The sequence below is a fragment of the Lithobates pipiens genome, unplaced genomic scaffold (assembly GCF_037356315.1).
Source record: "Lithobates pipiens isolate NorthernLeopardFrog02 unplaced genomic scaffold, aLitPip1_a1.2 Scaffold_8, whole genome shotgun sequence".
In the NCBI taxonomy this organism is placed as follows: Eukaryota; Metazoa; Chordata; class Amphibia; order Anura; family Ranidae; genus Lithobates; species Lithobates pipiens.
Window position 1 is genome coordinate 661337908 of NW_027507903.1, and position 12349 is coordinate 661350256.

The following is a 12349-nucleotide window of genomic DNA, read 5'->3' on the forward strand; positions in this document are numbered from 1 at the left end:
GTGTCCACAGATATGTGTATCGGTCAGTCCCTCTTTTTGCCCAGTCCCATGGTTTGCAAAGCTTGGTTTGCTTAGTTTTCATCATTTATGTTTCAATGTCACTATAATATGAATATTTTTTTTTTCCAGAAATTGTTAAAATGCCGAACAAATCCTACCAGGATCCTCCCCCTGATTACAATGCCATCACAACCACCGCCCCTCCTGAGAGCTACCCAATCTCATCATACACCGGAGAAAGTGCGCTGGTTAAAGGTGTCCCTCCAGGGCTCCAAAGTCTGCTGCAGGTGAGATGATTCCTTGGTATTTGTATAATCATCCATTATTAGGTGTCGGCTCATTGTCACATACCCATTCTATATAATCACAACACATAAGTAACAAAATAAAAACACAATGTTTATAAAGACTGAGCCACCATAACAAAAAAAGAGGGGATTGGGACTTTGATTGAACCGCGTAGGTCTATTCATTCAAAGTCCCAATCCCCTTCCCCCTCTTTTATGGCATATAGATAGGGATGGAGGCAATTGACCTTACCAGGTCACCACCTCATATAAAGGCCCAACTGCCCAACTTTTCTCCTTTTTTCTTACATCGATCCACCATAACATTATGGCCACCCACCAAATATTGAATAGGGCCCCCTTTTGCCTCCAAAACAGAACTGACCCATCCAGGCATGGACTCCACTAGATCTCTGAAGATACACTGTGGTACCTGGCACCAAGCCATCAGTAGCAGATCATTTAAGTCCTGTAAGGTGGGAGGTTGAAGCCTCCATAGATCGGACTTGTTTTTGCATCACATCTCACAGGTGATCCATTGAATTGAGATCTGGAGAATTTGAAGGCCAAGTCAAAACACTTGAACTATTTCTGTTCCTCAAACCATTCTTGGATTCATCGGACCAGGCCACTTTCTTCCATTGCTCCGTGGTCCAGTTCTGATGCTCACATGCCCATTGTGGGCACTTTTGGCTGTGGACACAGGTCAGCATGGGCACCCTGACCAGTCTACAGTTACACAGCCCCATACACAACAAACTGCACTGCTCTGTGTGCTCTGATAACTTTCTATCAGAACCAGCATTCACTTTTTCACCAATTTAAGCTCCAGTAGCTCTTCTATCAGATCGGACTACATGGACCAGGCTTCACTCCCCATCTCCATAATGAGCCTTGGCCGCCCACCTCCATCAATTGGCCTTCTCTTCCCACCTCCATCTATGAGCCTTTCCTCCTGACATCCATCTATGAGACTTCTCTCCCCACCTTCATTAATGAGTCTTCCCTCCCCATCTCTATCAATAAACCTTTCCTCCCCACCTCCATCAATGAGCCTTCCCTCCTCACCTCCATCATGAAGCCTTTCCTCCCCACCTCCATCAACTGGCCTTCCCTCCTGACCTCCATCTATCGGCCTTCCCTTCCCACCTCCATTAATGAGCCTTCTCTCCCTATCAACAAATCTTTCTTCCCCACCTCTATCAATAAACCTTCCCTCCCCACCTCCATCAATAAGCCTTTCCTCCTGACCTCCATCTATCGGCCTTCCCTTCCCTCCCTGTCTCTATCAACAAACCTTCCCTCCCCACCTCTATCAATAAACCTTCCCTCCCCACCTCCATCAATGAGCCTTTCCTCCCCACCTCTGATAATGAGCCTACCCCTCCCACATCCATCAATGAGTCTTCTCTCCCCACCTCCATCTTTGAGCCTTCCCTCCCCACCTCCATCAATGAGCCTTCTCTCCCCACCTCCATCAATGAGCCTTCTCTCCCCACCTTCACCAATGAGCCTTCCCTCCCAATCTTCACCAGTGAGACCCTCCACCTTAATCAATGAGCCTTCTCTCCCCACCTTCATCAATGAGCCCACCATTCCCACCTCCATCAATGAGCCTTCTCTCCCCACATTCATCAATGAGCCTTCCCTCCGCACCTCTATCAATAAGCCTCCTCCACCCCATCCATTTTTGAGTCTCCCCTCCACCTCCATCAATAAGCCTTCCCTTCCCCATCTCCATCAATGAGCCACCTCCACCAATGAGCCGTTCCTCCCCACCTCCATAAATGAGCCTTCACTGCCCACCTCCATTAATGAGCCTTCCCTGCCCACCTCCATCAATGAGCCTATCCCCACCTCCATCAATGAGCCTTCCCTCTCCACCTTCATCAATGAGCCTTCCCTCCCTACCTCCATCAATGAGCCTCCCCCACCCCACCTCCATCAATGAACCTCCACCACCCCACCTCCATCAATGAGCCTCCCCCACCCCACCTCCATCAATAAGCCTTCCCTCCCCACCTCCATCAATGAGCCTTCCTCCCCACCTCCATCAATGAGCCTTCCCACCCCACCTTCATCAATGAGCCTCCCCCACCCTCCATCAATGAGCCTTCCCTGCCCACCTCCATCAATGAGCCTTCCCTGCCCACCTCCATCAATGAGCCTTCCCTGCCCACCTCCATCAATGAGCCTTCACTCCCCACTCTCCATCAATGAGCCTTCCCTGCCCACCTCCATCAATGAGCCTTCCCTCCCCACCTCCATCAATGAGCCTTCCCTCCCCACCTCCATCAATGAGCCTTCCCTCCCCATCTCCATCAATGAGCCTTCCCTCCCCACCTCCATCAATGAGCCTTCCCTCCCCACCTCCATCAATGAGCCTTCCCTCCCCATCTCCATCAATGAGCCTTCGCTCCCCACCTCCATCAATGAGCCCTCCCTACCCACCTCCATCAATGAGCCTTCCTTCCCCACCTCCATCAATGTGCCTTCCTTCCCCACCTCCATCAATGAGCCTTCCCTGCCCACCTCCATCAATGAGCCTTCCCTCCCAATCTTCATCAGTGAGCCCCTCCACCTTAATCAATAAGCCTTCTCTCCCCACCTCTATTAATAAGCCCCCCCCACTTCTGTCAATAAACTTTCCCTCCCCTCTCACCTTCATCAATGAGCCTTGGTCGCCCATGACCCTGTCTCCAGTTCTCCTTCCTTGGACCACTTTTGGTCAGCCAGCATTACTCCGCAAACCATGCCCCCTAATGCATTTGCCCCATCCCCTGGGGCCTAGTCATAGAGCTCCCATAGAACCATTTATGTCTAAGCCCCGGTGGGTAGGGGGAAAAGTATCAGGGGGATGTGGTTAGTGGACTAGTGCTGGGTGAGGCCACCTAGCATCTCATCTACACAAGTCAGGAGTGTGGTGTCCTGAATGTGTCACAATTCTGTTTACCACTGGATGAGTTAGTTAGGATGCAACCACCCCTATATCTGAGGACCAGGGGGAGAGAGCTTCTCCTCTTGATTGGAGCAGTACTTCAAGTTCTTTTCAGGTCACTTGTGCGGCTGATGTGTTATATTTTTATTATTATATGCTCTTTGGGACGCAGGGGAGCCCCTTAGAATTGGTACCAGCATTCTACATGTAGGCACGTGCAGTCTACTTTCTTCATTGTAAGTGGTTCTCCTCCACTGCAGGTGATGGGACACTATTCCTCCCAATGACACTAACGATAGGGCACAATTCCTCCCACTGACACCAATGATGGGGCACTATTCCTCCCACTGACACCAATGATGGGGTACGATTCCTACCATTGACACCAATGATGGGACACTATTCCTCCCACTGACACCAATGATGGGACACTATTCCTCCCACTGACACCAATGATGGGACACTATTTCTCCCATTGACACCAATGATGGGACACTATTTCTCCCATTGACACCAATGATGGGACACTATTTCTCCCATTGACACCAATGATGGGGCACTATTCCTCCCATTGATACCAATGATGGGGCATAATTCCTCCCATTGATACCAATGATGGGGCATAATTCCTCCTATTAATACCAATGATGGGGCATAATTCCTCCCATTAATACCAATGGTGGGGCATAATTCCTCCCATTGATACCAATGGTTGGACACTATTATTCCCCCTAATACCAATCATAGGACATAGTTTACTCCGTCTGACGCTAGGACATTTTCTACTCCCACTGGCCACAGCGTGGCCCCCTAAAGTTTGAACGACAGTAAACTGGCCCTTTGTTTAGAAAGTTTGGAGACCCCTGCCCTAGAATAATGGAAAATTAACTCTTCTCTTGTCTTTTCAGATGAACCAGATCTCCATGCAAGAGAAATGTAAGATTCCCACCAATTTCTCTTTTCTATCAGTGATGATAATGGACAAAAGACAAAGATAATCATATCGAATTGTTGTTGATCTTCCTCAAACAATCTCACTTTTTTCAAAACTGACTTCCTCTTCTTTCGACGAGGGCCATTGTAGAGCTCATCTTAAGGCATAATTAGTTTTTCATCTTAGAGGAATACATCTAGTACAGTGATGGCGAACCTTGGCACCCCAGATGTTTTGGAACTACATTTCCCATGATGCTCAACTACACTGCAGAGTGCCAGAGCATCATGGGAAATGTAGTTCCAAAACATCTGGGGTGCCAAGGTTCACCATCACTGATCTAGTACAACATTTTCTCTCATCTTCTGTAAGCCTTATAGAAAGTCTGCTTTCAGAGACTCCCAGCCCCACAATTCCTGTCCGTGGTACCAGAAGACTGCACTTGCTCTTTATGTGGCACTTAACCAGTCCCCTTAAAACCACCCAGTAGGTTTAACCTCATTTGCTCTGCTGTAATCATGTCAGAGCTTCTTCATTTATTAACATTAAGTAATCTTTTGCCCACCGAGTACAGCGCCACCCACCGCCTAACGCCAACAGTATGCCTTTTTTTTTCAGCTCAGCATCTAGTAACAATGGAAGAGTACAAATCTTGGTGGTCACTGCCCAGGGTATCACCCACCAACCCAACAAGTCTGCCCATAGTCCATCCACACATGCTATGTGTGGTCTGAAGGGTCATGGAAGTTTAAGTTCTGCAGCACACCCCAAGTACACAAGGAAACCAATCGGCTTCCAGGTTTTATTGCCAAAGCTTAATTTAAGAAGCTGAAGTTCGAAACTGATTGGATACCATGCACAGATCCACCGGATTCTGAGTGCACCGGTTTTAGTAAATCTAGCCCCAAGGAGTTAATGCAGGGAGCACCACAGAGCCCTCGTCCAGGTGGCCTGAATGTGGAGAATTCTTGGCACGTGACTAATGATGTCAAGTAGGACTCCAGTTGGGAGCAAGGTAGGGTGGAAATTAAGTATGGAGATTACTTTGAAGAGAAGGAGGAAGAGTGGGGAGCTAAAATACATAGAGCCTGAAGATGAGCATCATTATAGAGAAAAAGGACATTTCTCAGGGCCCACCAGAAAACTGCAAAGAGACTTACAGAGTAATGGGATTGGAATAGGGAGATTGTATAAGAGCTCGTATCTGACCAGTACCGACACGTACTAGAAGACTTGCAAAGTAATGGGGTTGGGATAGTGAGGTTGTATAGGATCTCCTATCCCACCAGGACTAATAACTACCAGGGGATTGGAAGAGTAATGGGGTTGGGATAATGAAATCATATAATATATCATACCCGACTAGAACAGAGAACTACCGATAGACTTGCAGAGTAATGAGATTGGTGTAGTGAGGTCCTATAAGATTTCATGTCTCACCAGGACAGGTACCTTTGGGGTAGTGAAGTTGTATAGGGTCTCATACCTCGCCATGAGAGTCACCTATTACAAACTTGTACAGTAATGGGGTTGAGACAGTCAGGTTGTATGAAATATATCCCACCAGGACTGAGACCTACCAGGAGATATAAAAAGTAATGGAGTGGGCATAGTGAGATTGTATAGGAGCTCTTATCTGACCAGGACAGAGCTCTACCAGGAGAATATGATGCTGAAGCTGTATAAAAAAATATATCTCACCAGGAGAGAAGACTACTAGGAGGTTTGAGGAATAACTGAGTAATTACCCACCAGGAACGTGGGGAAAAAAAAAATGAATGGCATTCCCGCTCCTATGCTAAAGTGCAGTGCGTTTTTGTTTGGGTCAGGAACCGCACAAGTTCTTCAACTTATGTTTCCTGCTTGGAACGTGTCCTCACACATTCCCCAGCATTGCTGTCACCGTCAGATCCCAGTCAGAGTGATAATCGTAAGCCTATAAGACATGCTTCTAATCACGTGATCACTGTGATAGCCAAGCACAGACATCACGTGACCACAGGGGGCGTAGATAAGGAAGGGGGTCGGGGGGGTTCAAACATGCCCAGACAGTGTCCTTGCTGTTTAGCCTCAGCATCAGCACAGTAGAAGCAATCAGAATTTCGGAGTGCAGCAGCCAGCCCCTCTTCTATTGTGCCCCATCCCCTCAGTTTAATAAGGGGTCCCCCTGAAAAGCATGAAGTGACAGATGCCGGAAATTGACAGTGCACAGTTGAGGGAACTCCCAGACTCCTCCTCGAGGTATCACATGACACAGCCGAAGGGAGACTGGGGGGGATGCAGAAGTTTTCCTACTCCTTTTTCCCGTGCTGAATCTGAGGTCTGGTAAATGGGAAGGCATGGGTTTCTGTTTTGGGAAGGAGGAAATGAGACTTCCATCCTGGGGCGGTTTCTTTTGGTGGGAGGGGGTTAAGGAAATGGGGAGGAGTTTCTTGTAGAGAGGTTTACAGGGGGTGGTTAATTGCAGGGATTTGCTTCTGGGAGGGGAGTTTGATTGGATGAAGGGAGATTTTCTTCATAATTAGGAATCTTTGCTGGGGAGAGGGTATTGACTGAGGGAGATATTTTTACTTTGGGGGGGGGGGGGTCGGTTTAGAGGCAGGGGGGGTTTATTTGAGGGAGGGAGATCTTTTACAGTGGGAATCTTTGCTTGGGGAGGGAGGGTTCTTAGGAGGGAGACGGGGATTTTTTTTACATTTTTTCTTATTTTTTAAATTATACTTACCTAGGTGGATGGAGCATCGATCCAATGTTGCATCTGTCCCCAGCTGCTTCTAAGATCAACAGCAGAGCGATTAACCACTTCAGCCCCAAAAGAATTTACCCCCTTCCTGACCAGAGCACTTTTTGTGATTCGACACTGCGCCACTTTAACTGCCAATTGCGCGGTCATGCGACAAAATTGACGTCTTTCCCCCCCCCCACGAATAGTTTCTTTTGGTGGTATTTGATCACCTCTGCGTTTTTTATTTTCTGCGCTATAAACAAAAAAAGAGCGACAATTTTGAAAAAAAAGTAATATTTTTTTTTACTTTTTGCTATAATAAATACCCCAAATATATAGAAAAAAACATTATTTTTTTCTCAGTTTAAGCCGATATATATTTTCTTCTACATATTTTTGATTAAAAGAAAATTACAATAAGCGTATATTAAATGGTTTGCGCAAAAGTTATAGCGTCTACAAAATAGGGGATAGATTTATGGCATTTTTATTATTATTTTTTTATTAGTAATGGCTATCTGCAATTTTTATCATGACTGCGACATTGCGGCGGACAGATCAGACACCTTTGACACTATTTTTGGGACCACTGTCATTTATACAGTGATCAGTGCTATAAAAATGCACTGATGACAGTGTAAATGACACTGGCAGGGAAGGGGTTAAACACTGGGGGGGCGATCAAGGGATTAAGTGTGTCCTAGGGAGGTGTTCTAACTGTGGGGGAGGATGGGCTACCACTGACATGACAGCGATCACTGAACAGGCTGAGCAGCTGACAAAAAAAAAAAAAATCTGGGATCCTGGCTGTAGGTAGTCATGGTATATTTGCCATTCCATGGGCATTTAGAATATGAATGAGGTCTAAAGTCTGGTTCACACGGTAATGCCGCGTACACAAACGACCGGACTTTTTGTCAGACTAGGTCCAACGGACTTTGGGCGGAGTTCCGACGGACTTTCCGAATGAACGGACTTGGCCACACACAAGCACGCCAAAGTCAGACGGATTTCGAACGTGATGACGTACGACCGGACTAGAATAAGGAAGTTCGTAGCCAGTAGCCAATAGCTGCCCTGGCGTCGGTTTTCGTCCGTCGGACTAGCACACAGAGGAACGGATTTCTCTATAGGAACTGGATCCGGCAGAAAAAAATTGAAACATGTTCTATTTCTAAAGTCCGTCAGATTTTTGGACAGCAAAGGTTACGATGGAGCCCCCACACGATGGAATTGTCCGACGGATTTGTTACGTCAGACCTTTGCTGTCGAAAAGTCCGGTCGTGTCAAAGTCCGGTTGTGTGTACGCGGCATACGTTTTTTTTTTTTTTAATTCAACCCAGCGGGCTTGGGAGCTTAAGAGGAGCTCGCTCTACTAACGAGTACACTACCGTACCACAACTGCGTGCATTGCCTTCTATTCAGTTGAATGGCGATACATTTTGCTGTGGTGCATTACAAAGTCTTGTGGCCCCAGTCTGCTGTTTTTACCGTAGCTCCCCCAACATAAAAGTGTAAATGAGGCCTTTAAATTTGAAAGACTTGAACCCCCCCCAGGAAAAAAAAAATATCTACGGCCCTTCATGGTCAGGAAGCCCATGTAACGGCATTATTATCCCTTAAAGAGCTGGTGGCTTCTGGAGGCATGGGGTTAGTCTACTAAGGTTGCACCATTTCCTTTGTAATGACTTCCAGTGTCCGTTTCTTTTTTTTTTTTTTCCGTAGTCACGGTGGCACAAGGCTGGGGGCGGAGCTTTGATGTTCTGGATCAGATGGGCCAGCGGATGTATCAGGCCAACCAATATGTGCAGTGCTGCGGGCCCATGTACGATCTGAAGGTCCGAGACAACGCGGGTCAGGATGTCATGGCGTTGCTGGAGAGCCGCGCCTGTCGCTGTTCTCATCTGGTCGGTGGCCTTTATATTATTTTATTGTATATCACTGATGTTGTTGGTAACGAGACTTTATCATTGGGAATAAAAAAATTAATCTCCAGCTCTCCAATAGCTACATTGCCAATGTTCTAAGTCAACGCATTTTGGTCCCAGGAACACTAACCCCAGGGAACTTTTCTTGTCCCAGAGTATTCGGAATGATGGGCACTGGTCACTTCAGTTGGGTTTTTGTGGATTATATTGTACATGTGCATAGAGTACAGGAAGTGGGGGCACAGGATACCCTAAGGTTTCTACCTAGAACACAGGCTCTGGTCTTCTGCATGTCTTTCTGGCCTTCTGGTTTCCCCCTCTCTCAAAGATATACTGGCTGGGTCTATTTCTTACAAAAATTGGCATATGAATGTCTCAAGAATTTGCTCAGCTGTCATGAATATCCCTGGATTTCCCCTAATATGTTTAGTTAATATGACTCGTCAGCTCCATCTAGTAGCCATAATGCAGATTTTTTCTGAAATGCCTCAATCAAGATAATAACGCGATATGGCCACTAGAGGGAACTGACAATAATAGAAAATAAGCCAAATAGGCCAAACACAGGGGTTATTTGTGACAGCTGAGTGAATGCTTGAGACATTCACACAGCAATTTTTTATAGACCTAGAATGTGACTCCTTGACATCTGAGGTTCTAGTGGTATCTCAGTCTGTTCTTTTCTAAGGTAGGACAGCATTGGAAGGTCCCTATGTTACTTTCACTTTCACATCAAGACAGTCACTTACCACTAGATATGGGCTTAAGGTTTAGTCTGAGCACAAGTTTGAACCAAACCTTGGCTGTTCAGGTGTTTTGACAAGTGCGTGAACACTTACCCCTTTGGTGGTAGCCGAGCTTCACATAGAATGGTGGAAATACGGCAGAATTGCTGGCACCACCCAGTCACAACTAGAGATGTCACCCCATTTATTAACATAGCTAGGAGTTTCCAGCCACATAAGCAATTCGGCCCAGATAGTTAAAAAAAAGGCTTGGGGATGCTTTATACCAGGACCTTCAGGTCCTGTGAAAGGTCCTCCCCCAAAAATCCGTACCAGACCCTTATCGAGTACAGTATGAAACCTGACAGCCCAGCTGAAATAATTGGTATAATAAATATTATCCGAGGGTGGTTATGGATCCCCTCTATTTGTTGCACCTATGTATTAACTTGTCTATTCCTATAGTTAGCTAGTCTATTAAAACTCTGATCACATGTTACTGTTGATATCACAATAATACAAGGTTAGCTATGAAACCAAGCACACTGCTTAATAAAACAAAGTCTTATTTATTTCCAAAGAAAATAGGAAAACGCTAGCATGAAAATACTAAAGACAGATATTACAAAGCATATAACATAGCACAGTCTCCTTGGCTGGACTCAAAATGGTAGAGAGGGAGCCATGCGGCTCAGAGAGCCACCAGGCTTGAACCAAGAGTGAAAAGGGAGGAATTCCCTCCTGTGTGCCCTTTTCCCGCGTCCATTCAGACTCATTCGTAACCACCCCCACTAGCTTCCTGTCCAATGAGATATTTTGCTAAGAGGTAGTCTTTTTAATACATTATATGTATATTACTGTCCATCCTGCTGTATTGGCCTCTAGGGGCAGCATTGTCCATGTATCATCTCTAGGTGCCTGTTGATCCTTTGATCTTTGTCACCCACCGTCATCAATCATCCTGGCAGCCATGGCTCTCTTTGAAGATTGCTTGCAGTGTATCATCATACCAGTCGGCCCGGGGGTCAAGCTCTCAGATGCAGATTCTGATATGCTACAAAGTTCTGGAATGTAACTGGTTACATTCCAACTTGGGGCCATCTGCCTGTATCAACCAGGAAATGAAAAATACCAGAAATATGATATCAAACCATGTTGCCTTCTAACACCAGGAAAGGGGAGATGAGTACACTCTCCCCCTCCTGAACCATAACAGGCCACATGCCCTCACAATGAGGGGTCCCTTGGTACCCACAGGCTGATGAGAACAAGGGGCCTCCTTGGCCCAGTGGTTGCGGTTATGTGCAGAATTTAGAAACTCAGTTTAACAATAAGGGGGCATCCAGATACCACCCCCCCATGTGACTGAGTAAGGGGTATATGCCCCTACTCATTCATAAAAAAAATTCACCATCTTTTAAATAAAAATAAAAAATTCCCTCAATGTACCTTACATCCACCATCAGTCACACAATACAGATACATGTCGATCAAAACTGGACAACTGTCAAAAGAGAAAAGAAAAATGCCAACTGCTGACACATGTCCGGCCTGGTTTCTTCCCTTTTGCAGAAAAAGTCCAGTTGATGACAGCTAGTTATATACAAAGCAGGTAGGATCTCTCAGCTGACATCATTGATCATATATGGACATGACCATATATGGTCAATGACCCTCATCTAGCATAGGGGTCTGGTATAGATGAAAGGTACCAGGGCCGGCCTGGTATATTGATCTGTGTTCTGCTTTGTCCCTAGGGCTTGCATCTGGGAGGACCACCTGGAATAGCCGTGCTCCTGCCAAGCTGTATAATGGGCTGGGGGTGGGGGGGGAGGTGGTTACAGCATTATAAATATTGCTGCTCCCTGTCAAATGTAGTTTTTAAAACATCATTTTGCTTTGGTACATGTCCACCAAGGCATTGCCCAGCTTCCCTGTAACATATGCTTGACAACCCCTTGTATTTGAGCCTAGAAATTGGGCAGAACTGGTGTTTATCATTCGGCTCCAACTGACTTCATCAATGATCGTCATCTCCACCTTGATCTGGTTGCAGGATCTGAACGCAGTTTAGGTGTGTAACTGTTTATTCAGCTAGAATTCCTTTGTAATGTCTTTACCCTCTACACTGCACAAGGAGCCCCCCCGCAACAACAAGTACAGTGCCTTGAAAAAGTATTCATACCCCTTGAAATTTTCCACATTCTGTCATGTTACAACCAAAAACGTAAATGTATTTTATTGGTATTTTATGTGATGGACCAACACAAAGTGGCACATAATTGTGAAGTGGAAGGAAAATGATAAATGGTTTAATTTTTTTTTTTTACAAATAAATATGTGAAAAGTGTGGGGGGGCATTTGTATTGCGCCCCCCGGAGTCAATACTTTGTAGAACCGCCTTTCTCTGCAATTACAGCTGCAAGTCATTTTTGAGATGTCTGTACCAGCTTTGCACATCTAGAGAGGGACATTTTCGCCCATTCTTCTTTGCAAAATATCTCAAGCTCTGTCAGATTGGATGGAGAGCGTCCACGAACAGGAATTTTCAAGTCTCGCCACAGATTCTCAATGGGATTTAGGTCTGGACTGTGACTGGGCCATTCTAACACATGAATATGCTCTGATCTAAACCATTCCATTGTAGCTCTGGCTGTATGTTTCGGATCGTTGTCCTGCTGGAAGGTGAACCTCCGCCCCGGTCTCAAGTCTTTTGTAGACTCTAACAGGTTTTCTTCTAATTTTGCCCTGTGTTTGTCTCCATCCATCTTCCCATCAACTCTGACCAGCTTCCGGGGGGCGTGGCGACCGA

General features: G+C 46.0%; 1 protein-coding gene across 2 annotated transcripts in view; it reads left to right on the plus strand.

Moving 5' to 3' along the window:
* LOC143961822 (phospholipid scramblase 1-like) overlaps nucleotides 1-12349 on the plus strand; it is a 53205-nt gene that overhangs the window by 25796 nt on the left and 15060 nt on the right. For both annotated transcript variants that reach the window (XM_077471156.1, XM_077471155.1), the window contains exons 2-4: nucleotides 130-287; nucleotides 4134-4161; nucleotides 8610-8791. In XM_077471156.1, the coding sequence (XP_077327282.1) occupies nucleotides 141-287; nucleotides 4134-4161; nucleotides 8610-8791 (357 nt within the window). In that variant the 5' untranslated portion in view covers nucleotides 130-140. The remainder of the gene's footprint in view (nucleotides 1-129; nucleotides 288-4133; nucleotides 4162-8609; nucleotides 8792-12349) is intronic.